The 26,686-nt window shown below is 54.7% G+C and overlaps 2 protein-coding genes across 5 annotated transcripts in view; one reads left to right on the top strand and one right to left on the bottom strand.

Annotated features, from left to right (window-relative positions):
• VSIG8 (V-set and immunoglobulin domain containing 8) overlaps positions 1 to 3,329 on the bottom strand; it is a 13,343-nt gene extending 10,014 nt beyond the window's left edge. For all 4 annotated transcript variants that reach the window (XR_009420144.1, XR_009420143.1, XM_059490458.1 and 1 more), the window contains exons 1-2: positions 3,239 to 3,329; positions 77 to 252 (exon numbers count right to left, since the gene is read on the bottom strand). Coding sequence is in view for 2 of the 4 variants with exons in the window: in XM_059490458.1 (XP_059346441.1) it covers positions 77 to 252; positions 3,239 to 3,290 (228 nt within the window). In the remaining 2 variants the exon portion in view is untranslated. The remainder of the gene's footprint in view (positions 1 to 76; positions 253 to 3,238) is intronic.
• Positions 3,289 to 26,686, top strand: LOC132084808 (Fc receptor-like protein 3). Its single transcript, XM_059490063.1, has 13 exons — positions 3,289 to 3,433; positions 3,493 to 3,752; positions 20,021 to 20,114; positions 21,579 to 21,599; positions 21,733 to 21,963; positions 22,176 to 22,442; positions 22,524 to 22,808; positions 23,596 to 23,865; positions 24,237 to 24,539; positions 24,876 to 24,962; positions 25,952 to 25,973; positions 26,058 to 26,128; positions 26,439 to 26,686. Exons 1-13 carry the CDS (start codon positions 3,289 to 3,291, stop codon positions 26,540 to 26,542), a joined length of 2,160 nt encoding a protein of 719 aa, XP_059346046.1. The 3' UTR covers positions 26,543 to 26,686.

Here is a 26,686-nt window from a genome sequence, read left to right as displayed (position 1 = left end):
CTGTCCCCTCTGTCCCTCCCCTCCCATCCGAGCCTCCCTCGCCCCCCATTTCCCCCGGTGCCCCCGTTCCCCTCACCACGTTCTCGGGGCTGGGTCTCTCGGGGCTGATCTGGATCCACTCGATACCCACGCCCTGGGGTCCGTTGTCCTCGGGCTCCAGGACATACGGACAGCCCAGCTTGACCGAGTCGCCCTTGGCCAGGTACAGAACCTCGCGGCCCTTGCCGTTGATCCTGACGGCCACCAGGAGAGCTGGGGGACACAGTGGCACTGTCACGGCCCGGCATGGCACCGTCACCCCTCAAAGTGACATTGTCACACCTCAAAGTGGCGCTGTCACTACCAAAAACGGCATTGTTACGCCTCAAAGTGACACTGTTACCCCCAGAAATGGCATTGTTACACCTCAAAGTGACACTGTTACCCCCAGAAATGGCATTGTTACACCTCAAAGTGACACTGTTACCCCCAGAAATGGCATTGTTACACCTCAAAATGGCATTGTTACGCCTCAAAATGGCATTTTTACACCTCAAAGTGACACTGTTACCCCCAGAAATGGCATTGTTACACCTCAAAATGGCATCGTTACACCTCAAAGTGACACTGTTACCCCCAGAAATGGCGTTGTTACACCTCAAAATGGCATTGTTACGCCTCAAAATGGCATTTTTACACCTCAAAGTGACACTGTTACCCCCAGAAATGGCATTGTTACACCTCAAAATGGCATCGTTACGCCTCAAAGTGACACTGTTACCCCCAGAAATGGCGTTGTTACACCTCAAAATGGCATTGTTACGCCTCAAAGTGACACTGTTACCCCCCAGAAATGGCATTGTTACACCTCAAAATGGCATCGTTACGCCTCAAAGTGACACTGTTACCCCCAGAAATGGCATTGTTACACCTCAAAATGGCATTGTTACGCCTCAAAGTGACACTGTTACCCCCAGAAATGGCATTATTACACCTCAAAATGGCATCGTTACGCCTCAAAGTGACACTGTCACCCCCCAGAAATGGCGTTGTCACAGCCCGGCATGGCAGTGTCGCATCCAGAAATGGCGGTGTCACCCCTCAAAATGACATTGTTACCCCCCGAAATGGCGTTGTCACTCCCTTAGACAGCATGGTCACCCCCAAAATGGAACTGTCACACCCCAAAATGGCACTGTCACACCCCAAAATGGCAGTATCACAGCCCGACATGGCACTGTCACACCCCTAAACAGCATGGTCACCCCCGAAATGGCGCTGTGACCTCCCAAATAGGCGCTGTCACACCAGAAATGGCACTGTCACCCCTCAAAATGACATTGTTACACCCAAAATGGCATTGTCACACCCCGACGTGGCACTGTCACACCAGAAATGGCACTGTCACCTCCAAAAATGGCATTGTCACACCCGACATGGCAGTGTCACAGCCCGACATGGCGCTGGCGCGCACTGCCATGACGCTGTCACCTCCCCGAAATGGCACCGTCCTCCCTCAAAATGACATTGCCACCCCCTGAAATGGCACTGTCACCCCCAGAAATGGCACTGTCACCCCCAAAACGACACCCAGAGCGCCCCACACCTGCAGCCCCTGACCCCACACCTGCAAGCCCAAAAAATCCACACCTGGCAGCCTCAACAACCCCACACCTGACAGCCCTAAAACCTCGCACCTGCAACCCCCAAAACCCCACACCTGTAACCCCAAAAACCCCACACCTGCAACCCCAAAAACTCCACACCTGTAACCCCAAAAACCCCACACCTGCAACCCCAAAAACCCCACACCTGTAACCCCAAAACCCCACACCCGTAACCCCAAAAACCCCACACCTGTAACCCCAAAACCCCACACCTGTAACCCCCAAACCCCCACACCTGCAACCTCAAAAACCCCACACCTGGAAGCACCAAAACCCCACACCTGCAACCACAAAACCCCCACACCTGTAACCCCTAAAACCCCACACCTGTAACCCCAAAACCCCACACCTGTAACCCCCAAAAACCCCACACCTGGAAGCACCCAAAACCCCACACCTGTAAACCCCAAAACCCCACACCCGTAACCCCAAAAACCCCACACCTGTAACCCCCAAAACCCCACACCTGGAAGCACCAAAACCCCCTACCTGTAACCCCAAAAACCCCACACCTGGAAGCACCAAAACCCCACACCTGCAACCCCAAAACCCCACACCCGTAACCCCAAAACCCCCACACCTGTAACCCCAAAAACCCCACACCTGGAAGCACCAAAAACCCCACACCTGTAACCCCAAAAACCCCACACCTGGCATCCCCAAGGGTCCCACACCTGGAAGCACCAAAACCTCCACACCTGTAACCCCCAAAACCCCACACCTGTAACCCCAAAGATGCCACACCTGCAACCCCAAAAACCCCACACCTGCAACACCAAAAACCAGCACCAGACCCTGGTGGTGGCCACAGGTGTGCCAGGAGCCCCAGGTGTGCCCCAGGAGTCCCAGGTGTGCCCCAGGTGTGTGCCCAAGTGTCCCCAGGTGTGCCCCAGGTGTGCCTCAGGGGTGTGCCCAGAGCCACAGGTGTCACAGGAGCCCAAGGTCCAGGTGCCGGGTCCAAGGTGCCAGGAGCCCCAGCTGTGCCCCAGGTGTCCCCAAGGTGTGCCCAGTACCCCAGGTGTGCCAGGAGCCCCAGGTGTGCCCAGGAGTCCCAGGTGTGCCCTAGGTGTGTGCCCAAGTGTCCCCAGGTGTGCCCCAGGTATGATAGGAGCCCCAGGTGTGCCTAGGGCTGCAGGTGTGCCCAGTACCCCAGGTGTGCCAGGAGTCCCAGGTGTGCCAGGAGTCCCAGGTGTGCCCTAGGTGTGTGCCCAAGTGTCCCCAGGTGTGCCCCAGGTGTGATAGGAGCCCCAGGTGTGCCCCAGGTGTGCCAGGAGCCCCAGGTGTGCCAGGAGCCCCAGGTGTGCCCAGTACCCCAGCTGTGCCAGGAGCCCCAGGTGTGCCAGGAGCCCCAGGTGTGCCCAGTACCCCAGCTGTGCCAGGAGCCCCAGGTGTGCCCAGGAGTCCCAGGTGTGCCCTAGGTGTGTGCCCAAGTGTCCCCAGGTGTGCCCCAGATGTGATAGGAGCCCCAGGTGTGCCCCAGGTGTGCCAGGAGCCCCAGGCGTGCCAGGAGCCCCAGGTGTGCCCAGCTGTGCCCAGGTGCGCGCCCCTCGCTCCGCCGCGCCGCTCGGAGCCCCCGCGGTGCCCGCTCGTACCTGGCATCATGCCGAGCAGCAGCAGCAGCAGGCTGGCGCCGTGCCGTGCCATGGCGCCGCGCACGAGGAGGAGGATGAGGATGAGGAGGATGAGGAGGGTGCAGGAAGGCTCCGAGAGCAGCCGGCCCGCGCGGGGCCCTTTTAGGCGCTGTGCCGGGGCCGCGCCTCCCCGTGGCGAGGATTCCTGCGGGATGAGTGAGTGGCTCCGAGCTGTGCGTGGCTGCCGCCCTGCTCCGCTCGCACCCCCTAATTAGGGAGCGCCCGGCCCGCCGGACCCCGGCCGGACACGGGGGGACAGCGAGGGGACGCTGGGGGGGACAGCGGGGACGGTGGGATGGAGGTGGCAGCTCGGGCACGCAGGGTTCGGGGCTCGCAGCGCGGCTCGCAGGGATTAAAGGTGTGGCCGGAGCGGGGTTTGAGGGATGCGGGTCCCTCCTACGGACCGGCCCCGGGCACCGGGCAGCGGGCACCGGGCAGCGGGCAGCGGGCACCGCACCGGGACCACGGGGACAGGGTGGGGTGGCAGGGACAGGGACACGGTCAAGGGGTCAGGGACATGGCAGGGATGGAACCCTGGGGGACAGGGACACGGTCAGCAGGGAGAGGGACACGGCAGGGATGGAGGAGCTGGGACAGTGACACATGGCACTGGATGGAACCCTTGGGGACAGTGACATGGCAGGGATGTCACTCCCCACTCCCACCCAGTGACAGTGGCAGGGATGGAGGAGCTGGGACAGTGACACACGGCACTGGATGGATGGAACCCTTGGGGACAGTGACATGGCAGGGATGTCACTCCCACCCAGTGACAGTGGCAGGGATGGAGGAGCTGGGACAGTGACACATGGCACTGGATGGATGGAACCCATGGGGACAGGAACGTGGCAGCAGATGGAGGAACTGGGACAGTGACAAATGGCACTGGATGGAGCCCTTGGGGACAGGAACGTGGCAGCAGATGGAGGAGATGGGACAATGACACCTGGCACTGGATGGAACCCTTGGGAACAGGGACAATGGCAGGGATGTCACTCCCACCCAGTGACAGTGGCAGGGATGGAGGAGCTGGGACAGTGACACATGGCACTGGATGGAATCCTTGGGGACAGGGACAATGGCAGGGATGGAGGAGATGGGACAGTGACACATGGCACTGGATGGAATCCTTGGGGACAGGGACAATGGCAGGGATGGAGGAGATGGGACAGTGACACATGGCACTGGATGGAATCCTTGGGGACAAGGACAATGGCAGGGATGGAGGAGCTGGGACAGGGCCGCAGCAGTGAATGAAGCGTTGGGGACAGGGAGGTGACAGCAGAAGATGGGACAGGAACAGAGGAATGGGTGGAGAAGTTGGGACAGTGACATGGCAGCGGGTGGAAGAACTGGGATGGTGGCACATGGCACTGGATGGAGCCCTTGGGGACAGGGACAGTGGCAGGGATGGAGGAGCTGGGACAGGGCCATGTGGCAGTGGGTGACAGTGACCCTGCCCCAGTGTGTGACCCCCTCTTGGTGCTGTCACCCCTTTTCTTCCTGTGCCCCCCTCTCCGTGCCTTGTCCCATTCTGTGCCATGTCCCCCCTCAGTCCCATGTCCCCTCAGTGCCATGTCCCCTCAGTGCCATGTCCCCTCTCTGTGCCATGTCCCCCCTCAGTCCCATGTCCCCTCAGTGCCATGTCCCCTCTCTGTGCCACATCCCTCCTCAGTGCCACTTCCCCCTTTCCGTCCCATGTCCCCTCAGTGCCATGTCCCCCCTCAGCCCCATGTCCCCTCAGTGCCATGTCCCCTCTCTGTGCCACATCCCTCCTCAGTGCCATGTCCCCTCTCTGTGCCACATCCCTCCTCAGTGCCACTTCCCCCTTTCCGTCCCATGTCCCCTCAGTGCCATGTCCCCCCTCAGTCCCACGTCCCCTCAGTGCCACGTCCCCCCCCGCTCCGTGTCCCTCCATGCCGTGTCCCGTCTGTCCCATGTCCCCTCTCCCGTGCCACAGCCGTGCCCATCCCGGCCCCGCCCGGCCCGGCTCTGCCCCGGGGCCGCTCTCGGCCCTTCCGCCGTTCCGGGACCGCCCGGGCCGGCTCTGCCGCTGTCCCGGCGGGGCCAAAGCCCGGCCCCGGGGCCACCGAGTGCTCCAGATCCCGCGGCGCTCCCGGCCCGGCCCTGCTCGGAACGGAACGGCCCGGCCCGGCACGTGCGGGGCTGCGGCCGGCACTGGGAGCGCCGGGACCGGGACAAGGACCGGGACAGGGACAGGGACAGGGACAGGGACAGGGACAGGGACCGGGACAGGGACAGGGACCGGGACAGGGACCGGGACAGGGACCGGGACAAGGACCGGGACAAGGACCGGGACAGGGACAGGGACCGGGACAAGGACCAGGACAGGGACCGGGACAGGGACAGGGACAGGGACAGGGACCGGGACAAGGACCAGGACAGGGACAGGGACCGGGACAGGGACCGGGAGCGGGACCGGGACCGGGACAGGGACAGGGACAGGCACAGGGACCGGGACCGGGACCGGGACAGGGACCGGGACAGGGACAGGGACAGGGACAGGGACAGGGACAGGGACCGGGACAAGGACAGGGACAGGGACAAGGACAGGGACAGGGACAAGGACAGGTGGGGCTGCACAGGGCGGGAGCAACACGGGGGACACGGGGGTGGACATTGAGAATGGACATTGGGATGGAAAATAGGGATGGAAGATGGGGATGGACACAGGATGGACCCTTAGGGTGGACATTGGGGATGGACACTGAGGGTGGACATTGGGGATGGACACTGAGGGTGGACATTGGAGGTGGAAAACAGGGATAGAAAGCAGGGGTGGACACTGTGGTGGACACAGGGGTGGACACTGAGAATGGACATTGCGGGTTGAAAATAGGGGTGGACACAGGGGTAGACATGGGGTGGTCATTGGGGGTGGACATTGGGGTGGACACCAGGGTGGACATTGGGGATGGACACTGGAGGTGGAAAATAGGGATGGAAAATGGGGGTAGACGCTGTGGTGGACATTGGGGGTGGACATGGGAATGAAAAATGGGGTGGACAACGGGGATGGACACTGGAGGTAAAAAATAGAGGTGGAAAATGGGGATGGATGCAGGATGGACACTGGGGTGGATACGGGGGTGGAAAATTGAGGTGTAAAGTAGGGGTGGACAATGAGGTGGACACTGCAAATGCACATTGGGGGTGGAAAATAGAGGTGGACACTGTGGTGGACAATGGGGTGAACAATGGAGGTGGACACTCGGCAGGGGTGGACAATGGGGGTGAACATTGAGCGTGGAAAATAGGGGTGGACACTGAGAATGGAGTGGACATTGGGGATGGACACTGGGGTGGAAAATAGGGATGGAAAATGAGGTTGGACAATGGGGCTGGACATCAGGGGTGGACATTGAGAATGGACACGGGGGTGGAAAATAGGGTGGACATCGGGGTGGACAATGGGGATGGAAAATAAGGGCGGACAATGAGGGGGGACATTGGGGACGGACATTGGTAGTGGACATTGAGAGTGGACACTGGGGGTGGACGCTGGGGTGAACAGAGGGGTGGACATGGGGATGGACAGCAGGGATGGACGATAGGGATGGACAACGGGGGTGAAAAATAGAGGTGGACAGTGGGGTGGACACCAGGGGTGAACAATGGGGGTGGAAAATAAGGGTGGAAAATAAGGGTGTGGACAATGGGTGTGGACATTGGGGGTGGACATGAGGGATGGGACTGGAGATGGAAAACAGGGATGGAAAATGGGGATGGACACAGGATGGACATTGGGGATGGACACTGGGGATGGACATGGGATGGACAAAAGGATGGACACTGGGGATGGACACTGGGGATGGACACTGGGGATGGACACAAGGATGGACACTGGGGATGGACACTGGGGATGGACACAAGGATGGACACTGGGGATGGACACTGGGGATGGACATGGGATGGACAAAAGGATGGACACTGGGGATGGACACTGGGGATGGACACTGGGGATGGACACAAGGATGGACACTGGGGATGGACACTGGGGATGGACACTGGGGATGGACACAAGGATGGACACTGGGGATGGACACTGGGGATGGACACTGGGGATGGACACAAGGATGGACAAAAGGATGGACACTGGGGATGGACACTGGAGATGGACACAAGGATGGACACTGGGGATGGACACTGGAGATGGACACAAGGATGGACACTGAGGATGGACATGGGATGGACATTGGGGATGGACACTGGGGATGGACACTGGGGATGGACACAAGGATGGACATTGGGGATGGACACAAGGATGGACATTGGGGATGGACATGGGATGGACAAAAGGATGGACATTGGGGATGGACACTGGGGATGGACCCTGGGGATGGACATGGGATGGACATGGGATGGACAAAAGGATGGACACTGGGGATGGACACAAGGATGGACACTGGGGATGGACATGGGATGGACAAAAGGATGGACACCAGGATGGACACTGGGAATGGACACTGGGGATGGACACAAGGATGGACATTGGGAATGGACACCGGGAATGGACATTAGGGATGGACACCAGGATGGACACTGGGGCTGGCACAGAGCCCCCACAGAGGAGGTGACATTGGTGACACAAGAAGTACCACTGGTGACAATGGCCCGGCTGTCCCCAAGAGCTCGGTGACCCCAGTGGCCTCCTCACCCTGAGGTGACACATCTGTCCCCATCTGTCCCCCGGTGTCACGCGGGACAAGGACCACAAGGGACGAGGATGCTGCAGGCTGGGCCAGCTCCTGGCGGTGTCCCCGTGGTGTCCCCAAACTGTCCCCACATTGTCCCCACGTTGTCCCTGTGTCCCTGCACTGTCCCCACGTTGTCCCCACGCTGTCCCCGTGCCAGCCTGGCTCTCCCCAGCCCCGGTTGTTTTCCAGCTGCTCCTGGAATTAATCAGAGCCGCTCCTGCCGTCCCCATCCCCATCAAAGGCGACACCTCCGCGGTGGCCCCGAGGGGACAGAGGTGGCACCGCGGTGACAAAAGTGGTGCTGGGGGGTGAGGGGACCCCGCTGAGGTGGCACTGGGGACACAGCGGGTGGCACCGAGGGGACAGAGGAGCCTCGGGGCTGCTCCGGCCCTGGGGCTGCTCCCCAGGTGAGGGAAGGGTGGAAAAGCAGCACGGGCTGGAAAAACACGGTTTAATTAAAAGCATGGCTTAATTAAAGCCGGCGTTTAATTGAAAACAGGTTAAAGAGGCGGAGAATAACTGGGTTGCAAACGTGGGTTAAAAAGGGGTTGTGGAGGTGGGTGGGAATGGGTTGAAAATGGGTAAAAAAAATGGGTGAAAAGCTAAAAAGCATGGATATCATGGATAAAGAATGGGGTAAAAATATGGATAAAAATGGGTAAAAAAAATGGGTAAAAAGCTAAAAAGCATGGATATCATGGATAAAGAATGGGGTAAAAATATGGATAAAAATGGGTAAAAAAAATGGGTAAAAAGCTAAAAAGCATGGATATCATGGATAAAGAATGGGGTAAAAAATATGGATAAAAATGGGTAAAAAAAAATGGGTAAAAAGCTAAAAAGCATGGATATCATGGATAAAGAATGGGGTAAAAATATGGATAAAAATGGGTAAAAAAAAATGGGTAAAAAGCTAAAAAGCATGGATATCATGGATAAAGAATGGGGTAAAAATATGGATAAAAATGGGTAAAAAAAATGGGTAAAAAGCTAAAAAGCATGGATATCATGGATAAAGAATGGGGTAAAAATATGGATAAAAATGGGTAAAAAATGGGTTAAAAATGGATAAAAAAACGGGTAAAGAACGTGGATAATGTGGGTAGAAGACGCGTTAAAAATATGGATAAAAATGGGTAAAAAATGGGTTAAAAATGGATAAAAAACGGGTAAAGAACGTGGATAATGTGGGTAGAAGATGCGTTAAAAATATGGATAAAAATGGGTAAAAAGCATGGATAACGTGGATAAAAGATGGGGTAAAAATATGGATAAAAATGGGTAAAAAATGGGTTAAAAATGGATAAAAAAACGGGTAAAGAACGTGGATAATGTGGGTAGAAGATGCGTTAAAAATATGGATAAAAATGGGTAAAAAGCATGGATAACGTGGATAAAGAATGGGGTAAAAATATGGATAAAAATGGGTAAAAAATGGGTTAAAAATGGATAAAAAACGGGTAAAGAACATGGATAATGTGGGTAGAAGATGCGTTAAAAATATGGATAAAAATGGGTAAAAAATGGGTTAAAAATGGATAAAAAAACGGGTAAAGAACGTGGATAATGTGGGTAGAAGATGCGTTAAAAATATGGATAAAAATGGGTAAAAAATGGGTTAAAAATGGATAAAAAAACGGGTAAAGAACGTGGATAATGTGGGTAGAAGATGCGTTAAAAATATGGATAAAAATGGGTAAAAAGCATGGATAACGTGGATAAAAGATGGGGTAAAAATATGGATAAAAATGGGTAAAAAATGGGTTAAAAATGGATAAAAAAACGGGTAAAGAACGTGGATAATGTGGGTAGAAGATGCGTTAAAAATATGGATAAAAATGGGTAAAAAGCATGGATAACGTGGATAAAAGATGGGGTAAAAATATGGATAAAAATGGATAAAAAATGGGTAAAAAAACGGGTAAAAAACGGGTAAAAACATGGATAATGTGGACAAAGGATGGGTTAAAAATATGGATAAAAATGGGTACAAAATGGGTAAAAAACGTGGATAATGTGGATAAAGGAGGAGTTAAAACATGGATAAAAAAGAGTTAAAAAGATGGATAAAAAACAGGTTAAAATGGATTAAAAATGGGTTAAAAGCAAGTATAAAAAACAGGTTTAAAACGTGGATAAAAGGTAAAAAATGTGGATAAAAAAGGTGTTAAAAACATGGATAAAAGATGGGCTGCAGCCACCAGGATGGCAGAGTCTCAGGGTGTCCTGCTCTGTGTTTTGTGACAAAAATCCACTTTTCCCCCCCTGTATTTTGTGACTAAAATCCACTTTTCCCACTGCATTTTGGGACAAAAAATCTGCTTTTTCCCCACTGTGTTTTGGGATTAAAATCCTCTTTTCCCCCGCTGTATTTTGGGATAAAAAGTCTCTGTATTTTGGGACTAAAATCCATATTTTTTCTGCTGTATTTTGTGGCCAAAACCTACTTTTCCCTGCTGTATTTTGGTACTAAATTCCATTTTCCCCTCTGTATTTTGGGAGTAAAATCCCATTTCCCCTCTGTATTTTGGGAGTAAAGTCCCCTTTCCCCCACTATATTTTGGGACTAAAATCCACTTTCCCCCTCTGTATTTTGTGACTAAAATCCACTTTTCCCTGCTGTGTTTTGGTGCTAAATTCCATTTCCCCCTCTGTATTTTGTGACTAAAATCCACATGTTTTCTGCTGTATTTTGTGGCCAAAATCCACTTTTCCCCTCTGTATTTTGTGACTAAAATCCACATTTTTTTCTGCTGTATTTTGTGGCTAAAATCCACTTTTCCCTGCAGTGTTTCAGTGCTAAATTCATTTTCCCCTCTGTATTTTGGGAGTAAAATCCCATTTCCCCTCTGTATTTTGGGACTACAGTCCCCTTTCCCCCACTATATTTTGGGACTAAAATCCACTTTTCCCCCTCTGTATTTTGTGGCTAAAATCCACTTTTCCCTGCTGTATTTTGCTGCTAAATTCCATTTTCCCCTCTGTATTTTGGGACTAAGGTCCCCTTTCCCCCACTATATTTTGGGACTAAAATCCACTTTTCCCTGCTGTATTTTGGTGCTAAATTCCATTTTCCCCTCTGTATTTTGGGACTAAAATCCACATTTTTCTGCTGTATTTTGTGGCCAAAATCCACTTTTCCCTGCTGTGTTTCGGTGCTAAATTCCATTTTTTTCCCCCTCTGTATTTTGGGAGTAAAATCCCATTTCCCCACTGTATTTTGGGACTACAGTCCCCTTTCCCCCACTATATTTTGGGACTAAAATCCACTTTTCCCCCTCTGTATTTTGTGGCCAAAATCCACTTTTCCTTGCTGTATTTTGGTACTAAATTCCATTTTCCCCTCTGTATTTTGGGACTAAATTCCATTTTCCCCTCTGTATTTTGGGACTAAGGTCCCCTTTCCCCCACTATATTTTGGGACTAAAATCCACTTTTCACCCTCTGTATTTTGTGACTAAAATCCACATTTTTCTGCTGTATTTTGTGGCCAAAATCCACTTTTCCCTGCTGTGTTTCGGTGCTAAATTCCATTTTTTTCCCCCTCTGTATTTTGGGAGTAAAATCCCATTTCCCCACTGTATTTTGGGACTACAGTCCCCTTTCCCCCACTATATTTTGGGACTAAAATCCACTTTTCCCCCTCTGTATTTTGTGGCTAAAATCCACTTTTCCCTGCTGTATTTTGGTGCTAAATTCCATTTTCCCCTCTGTATTTTGGGACTAAAATCCACATTTTTCTGCTGTATTTTGTGGCCAAAACCCACTTTTCCCTGCTGTGTTTTGGTGCTAAATTCCATTTCCCCCTCTGTATTTTGTGACTAAAACCCACATTTTTTTCTGCTGTATTTTGTGGCCAAAACCCACTTTTCCCTGCTGTGTTTCGGTGCTAAATTCCATTTTTTTCCCCCTCTGTATTTTGGGAGTAAAATCCCATTTCCCGTCTGTATTTTGGGACTAAGGTCCCCTTTCCCCCACTATATTTTGGGACTAAAATCCACTTTTCCCCCTCTGTATTTTGTGGCCAAAATCCACTTTTCCTTGCTGTATTTTGGTACTAAATTCCATTTTCCCCTCTGTATTTTGGGACTAAATTCCATTTCCCCCTCTGTATTTTGGGACTAAGGTCCCCTTTCCCCCACTATATTTTGGGACTAAAATCCACTTTCCCCCCTCTGTATTTTGTGACTAAAACCCACATTTTTCTGCTGCATTTTATGGCTAAAATCCACTTTTCTCTGCTGTATTTTGGTACTAAATCCCATTTCCCCTCTGTATTTTGGGACTAAGGTCCCCTTTCCCCCCACTATATTTTGGGACTAAAATCCACTTTTCCCCCTCTGTATTTTGTGACTAAAACCCACATTTTTTTCTGCTGTATTTTGTGACTAAAACCCACATTTTTTTCTGCTGTATTTTGGTACTAAATTCCATTTTCCCCTCTGTATTTTGTGACTAAAACCCACATTTTTTTCTGCTGTATTTTGTGGCCAAAATCCACTTTTCCCTGCTGTGTTTTGGTGCTAAATTCCATTTTCCCCTCTGTATTTTGGGACTAAGGTCCCCTTTCCCCCCACTATATTTTGGGACTAAAATCCACTTTTCCCCCTCTGTATTTTGTGACTAAAACCCACATTTTTTCTGCTGCATTTTGTGGCCAAAACCCACTTTTCCCTGCTGTGTTTTGGTGCTAAATTCCATTTCCCCCTCTGTATTTTATGACTAAAACCCACATTTTTTCTGCTGCATTTTGTGGCCAAAACCCACTTTTCCCTGCTGTGTTTTGGTGCTAAATTCCATTTCCCCCTCTGTATTTTATGACTAAAACCCACATTTTTTTCTGCTGTATTTTGTGACTAAAATCCACATTTTTTTCTGCTGTATTTTGTGGCTAAAATCCACTTTTCCCTGCTGTATTTTGGTACTAAATTCCATTTTCCCCTCTGTATTTTGTGACTAAAACCCACATTTTTTTCTGCTGTATTTTGTGGCCAAAACCCACTTTGCCCTGCTGTGTTTCGGTGCTAAATTCCATTTTTTTCCCCCTCTGTATTTTGGGAGTAAAATCCCATTTCCCGTCTGTATTTTGGGACTAAGGTCCCCTTTCCCCCACTATATTTTGGGACTAAAATCCACTTTTCCCCCTCTGTATTTTGTGGCCAAAATCCACTTTTCCTTGCTGTATTTTGGTACTAAATTCCATTTTCCCCTCTGTATTTTGGGACTAAATTCCATTTTCCCCACTGTATTTTGGGACTACGGTCCCCTTTCCCCCACTATATTTTGGGACTAAAATCCACTTTTCCCCCTCTGTATTTTGTGGCTAAAATCCACTTTTCCTTGCTGTATTTTGGTACTAAATTCCATTTTCCCCTCTGTATTTTGGGACTAAATTCCATTTTCCCCTCTGTATTTTGTGACTAAAACCCACATTTTTTTCTGCTGTATTTTGTGACTAAACCCCACATTTTTTCCGCTGTATTTTGTGGCCAAAACCCACTTTGCCCTGCTGTGTTTCGGTGCTAAATTCCATTTTTTTTTCCCCCTCTGTGTTTCGGGATCAAACGCCTCGGCCGGCCGCAGCCCCGCGGTGACGGCAGCGGGGCCGCGTCCCCCGGGGGAGGTGACACCGGGGTGACACCGGGGTGACACCGGGGTGACACACGGGGGGGACGCGGCCGCGGGGACCGCGCGTGTGTCACGCTGGGAGCGGAATGGGAGCGGAATTCCAGCCCCGGGCGGGACGCGGCTCCCAGCGAGGGAACGGCCGGGGCTGGGATTTCAGGAATTCCTGAAATGGCTGGGAGCAGCCGAGGGATGGGATAAAGGGAGTGAAAAATAAATGTGCGGGGGAAACCGGCAGGAGGAGGTTTTGTTTGAGTTTATTTTTTTAAAAAATTATTTTATTTGAATTAATTTAAAATGTAAATTAAATATTTTATGTCTGTGGGTGTTTTATTTAAATTGAGTGTTTTATTTAAATAAAATATTTTATTCAAATAAATATTCTATTTAAATTGAATATTTTAATTCTATTTTAAGTAAATATTTTATTGAAATTAAGTATTTTATTTAAATAAAATATTTTATTCAAATAAATATTCTATTTAAATTAAATATTTTAATTCTATTTTAAGTAAATATTTTATTGAAATTAAGTATTTTATTGAAATTAAGTATTTTATTTAAATTAAGTATTTTATTTTTTTTTAAATTACCTATTTTATTTAAAGCAAATATTCTATTTAAAGCAAATATTCTATTTAAAGCAAATATTTTGTTGAAACGAAATAGCTTAATTTTATTTAAGTTAAATATTTTATTTTTATTTAAATTCAAAATGTACCTATTTAAAATTTTAAAGTAATTTCATTTTATTGACAAAAATTATTTAATTTTATTGAATTTTTTTTTTAAAAAGTAATTTGATTTAACTTTAAAGAAAAGGAAAACAACAGGAGGAGGTTGGGTATTTTATTTGAATTTAAAAAATATGAAAACAACAGGAGGTGGTTGGGAATTTTATTTAAATTAAATAAAAATAAAGGGGAAAATAATAGGAGGAGGTTGGGAATTTTATTTGAATATAAAAAAATATGAATGGGGAAACAACAGGAGGAGCGAGGGCTGGGAATTCCAAAATTGGAACAAGCCCCAAACCCAGCCCCAAAAACCAAACCAGTGACAAACCCTGAACCATCCCAAATCCTGAACCAGCCCCAAAACCCAGCCTCAAATTTGGAATAAGCCCTAAATCCTGAATCAACCCCAAAATCCAGCCCCAAAATCAGCCCTAAAAACCAAACCAGGGACAAACCCTGAATCATCCCACAGCCTCAAGCAGGCCCCAAAAACAGCCCCAAAAAACAGCCCCAAAAAACAGCCCCAAATTCAGGACAAGCCCCAAACCCTGAACCAGGCCTCAAAAACCAGCCCCAAAATTGGAACAATCCCCAAAACCTGAACCAACCTCTAAATCCAGGCCCACAATTGGAACAAACCCCAAAAAACAGCACCAAAATCAACCCTAAAAAACAAACCACCCCCAAACCCTGAATAGGCCCAAAAACAGCCCCAAAACCTGAACCAGACCCCAAAACCAACCCCAAAATTGGAACAAGCCCCAAAACCCAGCCCCAAATTCAGCCCTAAAACCCAAACCAGTGACAAACCCTGAATCATCCCACAGCCTCAAGCAGGCCCCAAAAACAGCCCCAAAAAACAGCCCCAAATTCAGGACAAGCCCCAAACCCTGAACCAGGCCTCAAAAACCAGCCCCAAAATTGGAACAATCCCCAAAACCTGAACCAACCCCAAAATCCAGGCCCAAAATTGGAACAAACCCCAAAAAACAGCCCCAAAATCAACCCTAAAAAACAAAACAGGCCCAAAACATGAATAGGCCCAAAAACAGCCCCAAAACCTGAACCAGACCCCAAAACCAACCCCAAAACTGGAAAAAGCCCCAAAACCTCAACCAGGCCCCAAAAACCAACCCCAAAATTGGAACAAGCCCCAAAACCCAGCCCCAAATTCAGCCCTAAAAACCAAACCAGTGACAAACCCTGAATCATCCCACAGCCTCAAGCAGGCCCCAAAAACAGCCCCAAAAAACAGCCCCAAAAAACAGCCCCAAATTCAGGACAAGCCCCAAACCCTGAACCAGGCCTCAAAAACCAGCCCCAAAATTGGAACAATCCCCAAAACCTGAACCAACCCCAAAATCCAGGCCCAAAATTGGAACAAACCCCAAAAAACAGCCCCAAAATCAACCCTAAAAAACAAAGCAGCCGCAAACCATGAATAGGCCGAAAAACAGCCCCAAAACCTGAACCAGACCCCAAAACCAACCCCAAAATTGGAACAAGCCCCAATACCTCAACCAGCCCCAAAAACCAACCCCAAAATTGGAACAAGCTCCAAAACCTGAACCAGCCCCAAAATCCAACCCCAAAATTGGAACAAACCCCAAAAACCAGCCCCAAAATCAACCCTAAAAAACAAAACAGGCCCAAAACATGAATAGGCCCAAAAACAGCCCCAAAACCTGAACCAGCCCCCAAAACCAACCCCAAAATTGGAACAAGCCCCAATACCTCAACCAGCCCCAAAAACCAACCCCAAAATTGGAACAAGCTCCAAAACCTGAACCAGCCCCAAAATCCAACCCCAAAATTGGAACAAACCCCAAAAACCAGCCCCAAAATCAACCCTAAAAAACAAAACAGGCCCAAAACATGAATAGGCCCAAAAACAGCCCCAAAACCTGAACCAGACCCCAAAACCAACCCCAAAATTGGAACAAGCCCCAAAACCCAGCCCCAAATTCAGCCCTAAAAACCAAACCAGTGACAAACCCTGAATCATCCCAAGGCCGAACCAGGCCCAAAATTGGAACAAGCCCCAAAATCAGCCCCAAAATTGGAAAAAACCCCAAACCCAGCCCCAAAATCAGCCCTAAAAACTGAACCAGTGACAAACCCTGAATCACCCCAAGGCCAAACCAACCCCAAATCCTGAACCAGGCCCAAAACAGCTGCAAAAAACAGCCCCAAAATCCAACCCCAAAACTGGAACAAGCCCCAAACCCCAACCCTAAAATCAGCCCCAAAAACTGAACCAGCCCCAAAATCCAACGCCAAAATTGGAACAAGCCCCAAAACCCAGCCCCAAAATCAGCCCTAAAAACTGAACCAGTGACAAACCCTGAATCACCCCAAGGCCAAACCAACCCCAAATCCTGAACCAGGCCCAAAACAGCCCCAAAAAACAGCCCCAAAATCCAACCCCAAAACTGGAACAAGCCCCAAACCCCAACCCTAAAATCAGCCCCAAAAACTGAACCAGCCCCAAAATCCAACGCCAAAATTGGAACAAGCCCCAAAACCCAGCCCCAAAATCAGCCCTAAAAACCAAACCAGTGACAAACCCTGAATCATCCCAAAGCCTGAACCACCCCAACCCCTGAATCATCCCCAAACCCAAACCCTGAACCATCCCAAGCCCTGCTCGCCTTCTCCCTTCCCCCAAAAACCCCAACCCTGACTCATCGGGGCCTTTTAGGGCAGCTCCAAACAGGAAGCGAAGCCGAAATTCGGGGAGCTCCAAACGAGGCCAAATTGGGGCACGTTGGATTAATGGCCCCATTCAGGCCCTTAATGAGCTGCCTTAATTAGGGCCGGGCTTTCCAAGGTTCAGCCAAGCTCCTAAATCATCCCCGGGCACAGACACGCGGCTCAGTCCCGGGGATTTGGGGTTTTTGGGGTTCGTTTTGGGGGTAAAACACTCCCAGAACTGGAAAAAAGGTGTGGTGGGTTTTTGAGGTTTGTTTTTTTTTTTTTTTTGAGAAGGTTTTTTTGTGGGGTTTTGATGGGATTTGTTGAGTTTTGGGATTATTCAGTTCTTGGTGTTTTGCATTTGTACCTGAGCCCTGAGGTTTGGGACACCCAAATCTCCCCCCACCAGGATCCCAAAATTCTCCTAAAATCTTCAAGTCCCTTTGGGGTCCCCAAATCCCTTCCAGGGACCCAAAATCCCCCCAAGATCCCAAATCCCTCCAGGAACCCCAACTGCCCCCAGGACCCTAAATCTCCACAGGATCCCAAATCCCCTCAGGATCCCAAATCCTCCCAAGGTCCCCAAATCCCCTCAGGATCCCCAAATCCTCCCAAGGTCCCCAAATCCCCCTAAAAGTCTCTCCAAAATCTTATAAAAATTCCCCCCAAAATCCCATTAAAAAACCCCTAAATCCCCCAAAATAACCCCAAATCCCCCCAAATCCGCCCTAGCCGGGGATTGCAGTGGGAAGGGGGGCTCAGCTCCAGCAGAACCACGGCCACCAGGAAATGTCCCTGTCCCTTGTCCCTGTCCTTGTCCCCTCCTTGTGGCCACCAGGAGCTGAGCTGGCCCTGTCCCCTGTCCCTGTCCCCTGTCCCCTCCTTGTGGCCATTTCTGTTTTCCCATGATTTCTGTTTTCCCAGGAATTCTGTCTCCCTGGATTTCTGTTTTTGGTTTTGGATTTCTGTTTTCCTGGGAATTCTGATTTCCAGGATTTCCGTTTTCCCGATATTTCTGTTTCCCTGGGATTTCTGTCTCCCTGGAATTCTAATTCCAGGAATTCTGTTTTCCCGGGAATTCTGTTTTCCCGAGATTTCTGTTCTCTGGGATTTCTGTTTCCCAGAAATTCTGGTTCCCTGCAATTTGGATTCCCTGGATTTCTGTTTTCCTGGATTTCTGATTCCCGAGATTTCTCTTTTCCTGGATTTCTGTTTCCCCAGGATTTCCGTTTCCTGGAATTTTTGTCTCCCTGGATTTCTGTTTCCCCTGGATTTCTGTTTTTCTGGAATTTCTGTTTTCCAGGGATTTCTTTTCCCCAGCTTTAAACCCCGTCCCCAATCCCACCCGCCGTTCCCTGGACCCTCCCTCCCACAAATATTCCCAAATTTGGGATCGCCGCTCCCCCTCCAGGCCCTCTCCCACAGCAGATCCCAAATTTTGGGGTGTTGGATTTGGCTTTGGCCCCGAACCCCGGGGAGGTGACAGCGCCGGGATTAATTACCTAATTAACCCAGGGATCCAATTAGGAGATTTCCATCCGGGTGCCTCCGAGATAAGAGATCCCAAACCCGCCCGGGGCGGCTTCCAGAAGGTTCGGGATTTGGGGTGATGGAAAAACGGGGCTGGACCCAAAAACCCGACCGGGAAATGTCCCCCCAAGCCCGCACCCCCTTTTCCCTGGGTCCCCCCCAAACCCGTTCACCCCTCGGGAGTTCCCCAGGAACTGAGAGGGTGCAAGAGCGGCAGAAAAAAAAAAAAAAAAAAAAAAGGGAAGGAAATGGAAATGAAGAGAAGAAAAAAAAAAAGTCCCTGGGGGTGGGGACAGACCCAGAGCCCCTCGGAACCCACGTGGGGTGACCCCCCCAAAAACAGCAGCACCCCCGGGGGGCTGTGCTGGGCTCTGGGGCACCCCAAAATCTGAGGCACCCAGAGGGGCTGAGACCCACGGGCTCACCCAGCCACTGCCCATCCCTGGGACCCCCCATTCCCTTGGAAATCAAACCACGGGACCCCCATTTCCTTGTGTCCCCCCCCATTCCCTTGGAAATCAAACCACGGGACCCCCATTTCCTTGTGTACCCCCCATCCCTGGGACCCCCATTCCCTTGGAAATCAAACCACGGGACCCCCCTTTCCTTGTGTCCCCCCCCATTCCCTTGGAAATCAAACCACGGGACCCCCCTTTCCTTGTGTCCCCCCCCCATCCCTGGGACCCCCATTTCCCCAGGATCTCCATGGCCCAGCACGCCATTCCCAAGGAACCCTCTCCTGTTCATTCCATCCCTTGAAATCTCCATTCTCCCAGAATTTTGATTCTCCCAGGACCCCCCATTCCCACGGGACCCCCCCATTCCCATGGGAACCCCCATTCCCCTGCATCCCCATCCCCTGACCCCAAATCCCTGGAGCCCACGTTCCCCTGGCACTGCCATCCCTGAGTCCCCCCAGCCCTGGGCATCCCCATTTCCATTGCACCCCCAATCCCAGTGACTCCCCCTCCTCAGCACCCCCAATCTCAGGGACCCCAAATCCCTGGGACCCTCCAATCCCCCGAGTCCCCCCCCCACCCATCCCTGAGTCCCTCCAGCCCTGGGACCCCCATTCCCATGGCCCCCCCATTCCCAGTGACTCCCCCTCCTCAGCACCCCCATTCCCCAGGACCCCCCATTCCCTTGGTCCCCCATCCCTGAGTCCCCCCAGCCCTGGGACCCCCATTCCCATGCCCCCCCCCCATTCCCGGTGACTCCCCCTCCTCAGCACCCCCATTCCCAGTTCCCCCCAATCCCCAGGACCCCCCCATTCCCCTGGACCCCCATCCCTGGCACCCCAAACCCCCCTGAGCCCCCCGCTCCTGGGCGCCCCATGTCCCACCTTGTCCCCACCCTGTCCCCATCCTGTCCCCACCCTGCCCCCGCCGTGTGCCACCCCCACGTGGGGACAGATGTAAATTCTCTTCCTTCCCCTTTAGCTCAAGAGCCACCAGGCTGGGGACAGGTGGCCCTGGCAGCGAGTGACAGCCGGGGACACCGGGATGGCCGGGGGGGTGGCACTGCTCCTGTGGGGTGAGTGCCACAGAGATTGCTGGGGAGGGGGCACAGAGGGGCACGGGGGTCCCCTGATGTCCCCAGGGCCAGCAGGGCCAGTGGGGGACAGAGGCAGTGTCACCCCAGTGTAGGGTGGACCTGGGGACAGGGATTTGGGGACAGGGATTTGGGGAGAGGAATTGGGGACAGGAATGGGGGGACAGGGACTTGGGGACAGGATTTGGGGGCAGGGATGAGGAACAGGGATGTGGGGACAGGGATTGGGGAAAGGAATTTGGGGACAGGGATTTGGGACAGGGAAGAGGGAAAGGAATGGGGGGACACGGATTTGGGGACAGGAACGGGGGGACAGGGATTTGGGGACAGGGATGAGGAACAGGGATTTGGGGACAGGGGTTTGGAATTTGGCACCTTGGGGCTGGGGTAGCTGTGGGGACAGGGATTGGGGAGAGGAATTTGGGGACAGGAGTGGGGGGACAGGGATTTGGGGACAGGAATTTGGGACAGGGATGGGGGAAAGGATTTGGGGACAGGGATGGGGAACAGGGATGTGGGGAGAGGAATTTGGGGACAGGGACTTGGGACAGGGATGAGGAACAGGGATTTGGGGACAGGGATTTGGAATTTGGCACCTTGGGGCTGGGGCAGCTGTGGGGACAGGGATTTGGGGACAGGGATTTGGGGACAGGGATGTGGGGGCAGGGATTTGGGGACAGGGATGTGGGGGCAGGATTTGGGGACAGGGATGGGGAACAGGGATTTGGGGACAGGGATTTGGGGACAGGGATGTGGGGGCAGGATTTGGGGACAGGGATTTGGGGACAGGGATGTGGGGGCAGGATTTGGGGACAGGGATGGGGAACAGGGATTTGGGGACAGGGATGTGGGGACAGGATTTGGGGACAGGGATGGGGAACAGGGATTTGGGGACAGGGATTTGGGGACAGGGATGGGGAACAGGGATTTGGGGACAGGGATGCGGGGACAGGGATGGGGGACAGGGATTTGGGGACAGGGATGCGGGGACAGGGATTTGGGGACGGGAATGGGGAACAGGGATTTGGGGACAGGGATTTGGGGTTTGGCTCCTTGGGGCTGGGCAGTTGTGGGGACAGGGGGACAAGAATACAGGGACAAGGGGACAATCACCATGGGGATGTGGCCATGGGGACAGGTGCCATCAGAATGGGGCCATGGGGACCATGTGGCCGTGGGGCTGGCGGGGGTGACCTGAGCCATCACGGGGTGGCCGCGGTGTCCCCGTGGTGACATCCGTGTCACCTGAACGTGGCGCGTGGGCGGCTGTGACAGAGCTGTCCCCTGGGAGCCTCTCCAGACCTGCTGGGGACTGTCCCCGAGCACTTTCCCACAAGAGCTGCTGTCCCCACGGGGACAGCTCGGGGACAGCCCCACACCCCGTGTCCCCGAGCTGCTGTCCCCATGGTGCCACCCCCACTGAGCCCTGTCCCTTCTCCCTTCCAGCCCAGACCCTCGGCCTCGCTGGTGAGTCCTCGGGGATGCCATGGTCCCACCCCACTGTCCCCAGCCCCACGCTGGCCCTGGCAGGCTGGTGTCCCCTGTCACCTGCAGGTGCCCATGGTGGCCCTGGCAGGCTGGTGTCCCCTGTCACCCGCAGGTGCCCAGACCACCCAGCTCCTGGTGGAGCCTCCCTGGAGGCCGGCGGTGCTGTGGGACCGGGTGACACTGACCTGCCAGGGCTCGGGGACTGCCGGTGCCACCACCTGGTACAAGGACGGGGAGCGGTGGTGGCCGAAGAGACCTGACCACTTCACTGTCACCAAGAGTGGCACCTACACATGTGACAGACCCGACACCGGGCGCAGCCGCCCTGTGACTGTCTCAAACGGTGAGCAGGGTTTGGGTGTCCCCAGGCTGGCACCTGCAGGGACCCCGAGGGCTCTGGGTGGGCTCCGCTCCATGGGTCACCTCCTGTGTGCCCAGAGCCTGTCCCCTGCCCTGGGGACATCCCAGTGTTGGAATTGGGGACCCCCGGTGCGCTGGACCCTCCAGTGGGGGGTTCTGGTGCCATCAGGTGTGACAGGTCCCCTCTGTCCCCAGATGATCTGGTGCTGCAGGTGCCGGTGCGGGTGCTGCTGGAGGGGGACACGGTGACACTGCGCTGCCGGAGCTGGCGGAACAACAAGGTCACCTCGGTGTCCTTCTACCGCGAGGGGACAGAACTGATGAGGCTCCCTGATGGCACAGAGCTGTCCCTGTCCCCTCTGCAGCTGAGCCACAGCGGCCGCTACAGCTGCAGGGGCTGGGTGGAACACTGGACGTCAGAGAAGTGGCGGCGGTCAGCGCCGGTGACAGTGACAGTGCACGGTGAGCCCCCCACAGCCCGACACCCCCACAGCCCCTCCCCAGGGACTCAGGCTCACAAATCCCCTCCCCTCTCCTTCCCAGAGCTCTTCTCGGTCCCGGTGCTGGTGCTGGAGGGTCCCCCCGAGCTCACCGTGGGGTCCCCCCTGAATCTCAGCTGCCGCAGCACCCCCAGCCCCCTGCGGCCCCCAGCCCCCCTCCTGTACCTGTTCTATCGGGACGGGTGGGTGGTGGGGGGCCCGCAGGGGTCCCCGCAGCTGCTGCTGCCCGCCGTGGGGGTCTCCCACTCGGGGAATTACAGCTGTGAGGTGCAGACCCAGTTTGGGACCGTGCGGAAGAGCAGCGCCCGGCTCAGCGTCACGGTGCGCAGTGAGTGCGGGGATGGGCACGGGGAGCCCCCTCAGAACCCCCGGGTGCCCTGCCTGGGGACTCCCAGCACTGCCTTGGGACCCCAGCCCTCCCTGACACGTTTCCCGTGTCCCCCAGCCCTACCTGGGGACACCCAGCCCTCCATGACACCGTCCCCGGGTGTCCCCATCGCTGCCCGGGTCCCTCCCCAGCTCCTTCCATCCTTCCCCGGGTCCCCCAAGCGTGCCCCGTGTCCCCCCATCCCTTCCCGGTGCCACCCTGGGTCCCCCCCATCCCTTCCCAGGTCCCTGGTCGGGTCCCCCAGCTCTTTCTGGGTACCCCCATCTTTCCCCAAGACCTTTTCCGTGTCCCCCCATTACTGCCCGGGACCCCCATCCCTGTCCCCGGGTCCCCCGACCACTCCCCAGGTCCCTCCCCGTGTCCCCCCATCCCTGTCTGTGTCCCCCGCACTGTCCCCGTGTCCCCCCATCCCTGTCTGTGTCCCCCCCCAATGTCCCCGTGTCCCCCCATCCCTGTCTGTGACCCCCCCCAATGTCCCCGTGTCCCCCCATCCCTGTCTGTGACCCCCCCCAATGTCCCCGTGTCCCCCCATCCCTGTCTGTGTCCCCTCACCCCTCCCTGCTGTCACCCCCCTCCCTCTCCCAGTGTCCCCTCCCTGTCCCCTCCACCCCCCTCTATTTCTAAGCCCCCCCCCAACTCTGCACCCCCCTCCCTCCCTGGGGTCCCCCTGTCCCTCTCTGCCTCCCCCGTGTCCCTCACTGTCCCCTGCTGTCCCCTCCTCCTGCAGGGGTCCCACCCTCGGGGGTGTCCCTGTCAGCGCAGCCCCCCGGGGGACAGGTGGCACTTGGGGACAGCCTGGTGCTGAGCTGCGCGGTGGCCATGGGGACAGGTCCCCTGTCCTTCTCCTGGCACCGGGAGGGCTCGGGGGCACCGCTGGGCACCGGCCCCCGCCTGGAGCTGGGACACGTTGGGGACAATGACAGCGGCCAGTACCGGTGCCGGGTCAGCGACGGGGACAGCGTGGCCGAGAGTGACACCATGAATGTCACCGTCCTGGGTGAGCGGGACCCTCGGGATCGGGGTGACCCCACCCATGGCACCCCCATCCCACCTCGCCATGTGCCAGCCCTGTCTGTGTCCCCGCAGTGCCCATGGCCAATGCCACCATCACCCTCTGTCCTGTGTCCCCGCAGTGCCCGTGGCCAATGCCACCATCACCCTCTGTCCTGTGTCCCCGCAGTGCCCGTGGCCAATGCCACCATCACCCTCTGTCCTGTGTCCCCGCAGTGCCCGTGGCCAATGCCACCATCACCCTCTGTCCTGTGTCCCCGCAGTGCCCGTGGCCAATGCCACCATCGCCCTCTGTCCTGTGTCCCCGCAGTGCCCGTGGCCAATGCCACCATCGCCCTCTGTCCTGTGTCCCCACAGTGCCCGTGGCCAATGCCACCATCACCCCCGGTCCCCTGGCACAGCAGGTGCACACAGGTGACAACGTGACCCTGCGCTGCTCGGTGCAGGTGGGCTCAGCCCCTGTCACCTTCACCTGGCTGCACAACGGGCAGGAGGTGGCCCGGGGTCCCCTCCTGGAGTTTGGGGACATCAATGTGGGACATTCGGGCACCTGGCAGTGCGTGGCCACCAACCAGCTGGGACAGGACGGGCACCGCGTGTTCAGGACAACCAGCCCTGAGCTGGCACTGGAGGTGACAACGTGGGGACACAGGGACACAGGTGATGGCGCTCGGGGACACTGTGGGGGGCTCAGAACCATGGATTTGTCCCTGGAGGTGACACAGTGGGGACAGGGCGCAGGTGGCATCACCCAAAGTCACTGTGGGTGATGCTCAGAACCACAGATTTGTCCCCGCTCTGTCCCTGGTGACACGGAGGGGACAGAGCAGAGGTGGCATCAATTCAGGGACACTGTGGGGGGCTTGGAACCATGGATTTGTCCCTGGAGGTGACACAGAGGTGACACGGAGGTGGCAGGGCACAGGTGGCATCATTCAGGGTCACAGGGGGGTGCAGCCCCCCCGGGTGACCCCAAAGTGTCCCCTCTGTCCCCAGCAGTGGCCGCAGGGGTTGGCAGCTCCCTCCTGGCCCTGGTCCTGCTCGGGGCGGCCATCGTGGGCTGGCAGCGGTGCCACCGCCGCGGTGGGTGACAATGGGGACACTGAGGACAGTGGGGACAATGGGGGGACAATGGGGGGGGGGGGGAAATGGGGGAGTAATGGAGGGAGGCGATGGGGACAACGGGGACGGGGCAATGATGGGGACCATGGGGTGGGGGACAATGGGGACAATGGGGACGCAGGGCTGGGGACAGTGGGGACAAAGGGGGGACAACGGGGGGACAACGGGGATAATTGGGTGGGTGACAATAGGGACAATGGGGACAGTGGGGAGAATGGGGGGGACAATGGGGACACAGGGGTGGGGACAATGGGGACAAGGGGATGGGGACAGTGGAGTGGTTGACAATGGGGACAGTGGGGACAATGGGATGGGGACAGTGGGGACAATGGGGACAGTGGGTTGGGGACAATGGAGACAATGGGGTGGAGACAATGGGGACAATGGGGACAATGGGGACAATGAGGTGGGGACAATGGGGACAGTGGGTTGGGGACAATGGGGACAATGCGGTGGAGACAATGGGGACAGTGGGGACAATGAGGTGGGGACAATGGGGACAATGGAGTGACAATGGGGACACTGGGATGGGGACAGTGGGGACAATGAGGTGGGGACAATGGGGACAGTGGGTTGGGGACAATGGGGACAATGAGGTGGAGACAATGGGGACAGTGGGGACAATGAGGTGGGGACAATGGGGACAATGGAGTGACAATGGGGACACTGGGATGGGGACAGTGGGGACAATGAGGTGGGGACAATGGGGACAGTGGGTTGGGGACAATGGGGACAATGAGGTGGAGACAATGGGGACAATGGGGACAATGGAGGGTCAATGGGGACACAGGGGTGGGAACAATGGGGACAATGGGGACAGTGGGATGGGGACAATGGGGACAATGGGGTGGAGACAATGGGGACAATGAGGGGGACAATGGGGGGACAAGGGGACAATTTTGGGTCCCCTGACCCCCTTGTCACCCCACTGTCACCCCCCTTTCCCGCAGCCCCCAGGACGCCCCAGGACAGGTGAGTGAGGGAGGGGCCCGGGGGTGTCCCCATGTCCCCAAATGCCACCTGGAGGCCACCCCCCCGTCCCCATTGTCCCCACAGGACCCCCGTGGTGCCCCTCGAGGGGGAGGAGGTGCTCTACAGCCACGTGGTGCCCACGGCCAGGGCAGCGGGTGAGTGGGGACAGCGGGTGGCATCGGGGTGGCACCGGGGGTGGCACTGGGGGTGGCACCGGGATCCCAAATGCCACCCCCATGGAGCTGCCGGGTCCCCAAATGGCATCAAGGGGACAGCGGTGACCTTGATGGGAATGTGCTGGGACAGTGGGTGGCACTGGGTGACACTGGGGGACATTTGGCGGCACCGGGGGTGGCACTGTGGGTGGCACAGAGTCCCCAGATGCCACCCAGGAGATGGGAGGAGTGCGGGCACAGGGACGTGGCGCCCGTGGGTGGCACTGGGTGGCACCGGTGTCTCCCTCAGGGTCCCCAAGTGCCACCCCCGAGGAGCCCCAGGTGACCTACGCGGAGCTGCGGGCACCGAGGTGGCACCTGGGGGACAGCGGGGACTACGAGAACGTGCTGTGACACCGGGGGGTGGCACTGGGTCCCCAGTGCCACCCAGAGGACAGCAGTGACATTGATGAGACCATGCTGTGACACTGGGGGTGGCACTGGGTGGCACTGGGGACAGCCACGTGCGCGTGTCCCCTCATCCTGTGGGTGCCCACC

This window comes from Ammospiza nelsoni, chromosome 28, assembly GCF_027579445.1.
Source record: "Ammospiza nelsoni isolate bAmmNel1 chromosome 28, bAmmNel1.pri, whole genome shotgun sequence".
Classification (NCBI taxonomy): Eukaryota; Metazoa; Chordata; class Aves; order Passeriformes; family Passerellidae; genus Ammospiza; species Ammospiza nelsoni.
Note: the sequence above shows the minus strand (reverse complement) of the source record. Positions and strands in the feature narration are given on the sequence as shown.

Bases quoted from the DNA above. Each gene is read 5' to 3' on its own strand.
- LOC132084808 (XM_059490063.1), top strand. From the start codon at position 3,289: ATGGCGCCGCGCACGAGGAGGAGGATGAGGATGAGGAGGATGAGGAGG. The intron at 24,540-24,875 runs GTGATGGCGCTC...CTCTGTCCCCAG, and splicing joins GTGGGGACACAGGGACACAG to CAGTGGCCGCAGGGGTTGGC. The intron at 26,129-26,438 runs GTGAGTGGGGAC...TGTCTCCCTCAG, and splicing joins GCCCACGGCCAGGGCAGCGG to GGTCCCCAAGTGCCACCCCC.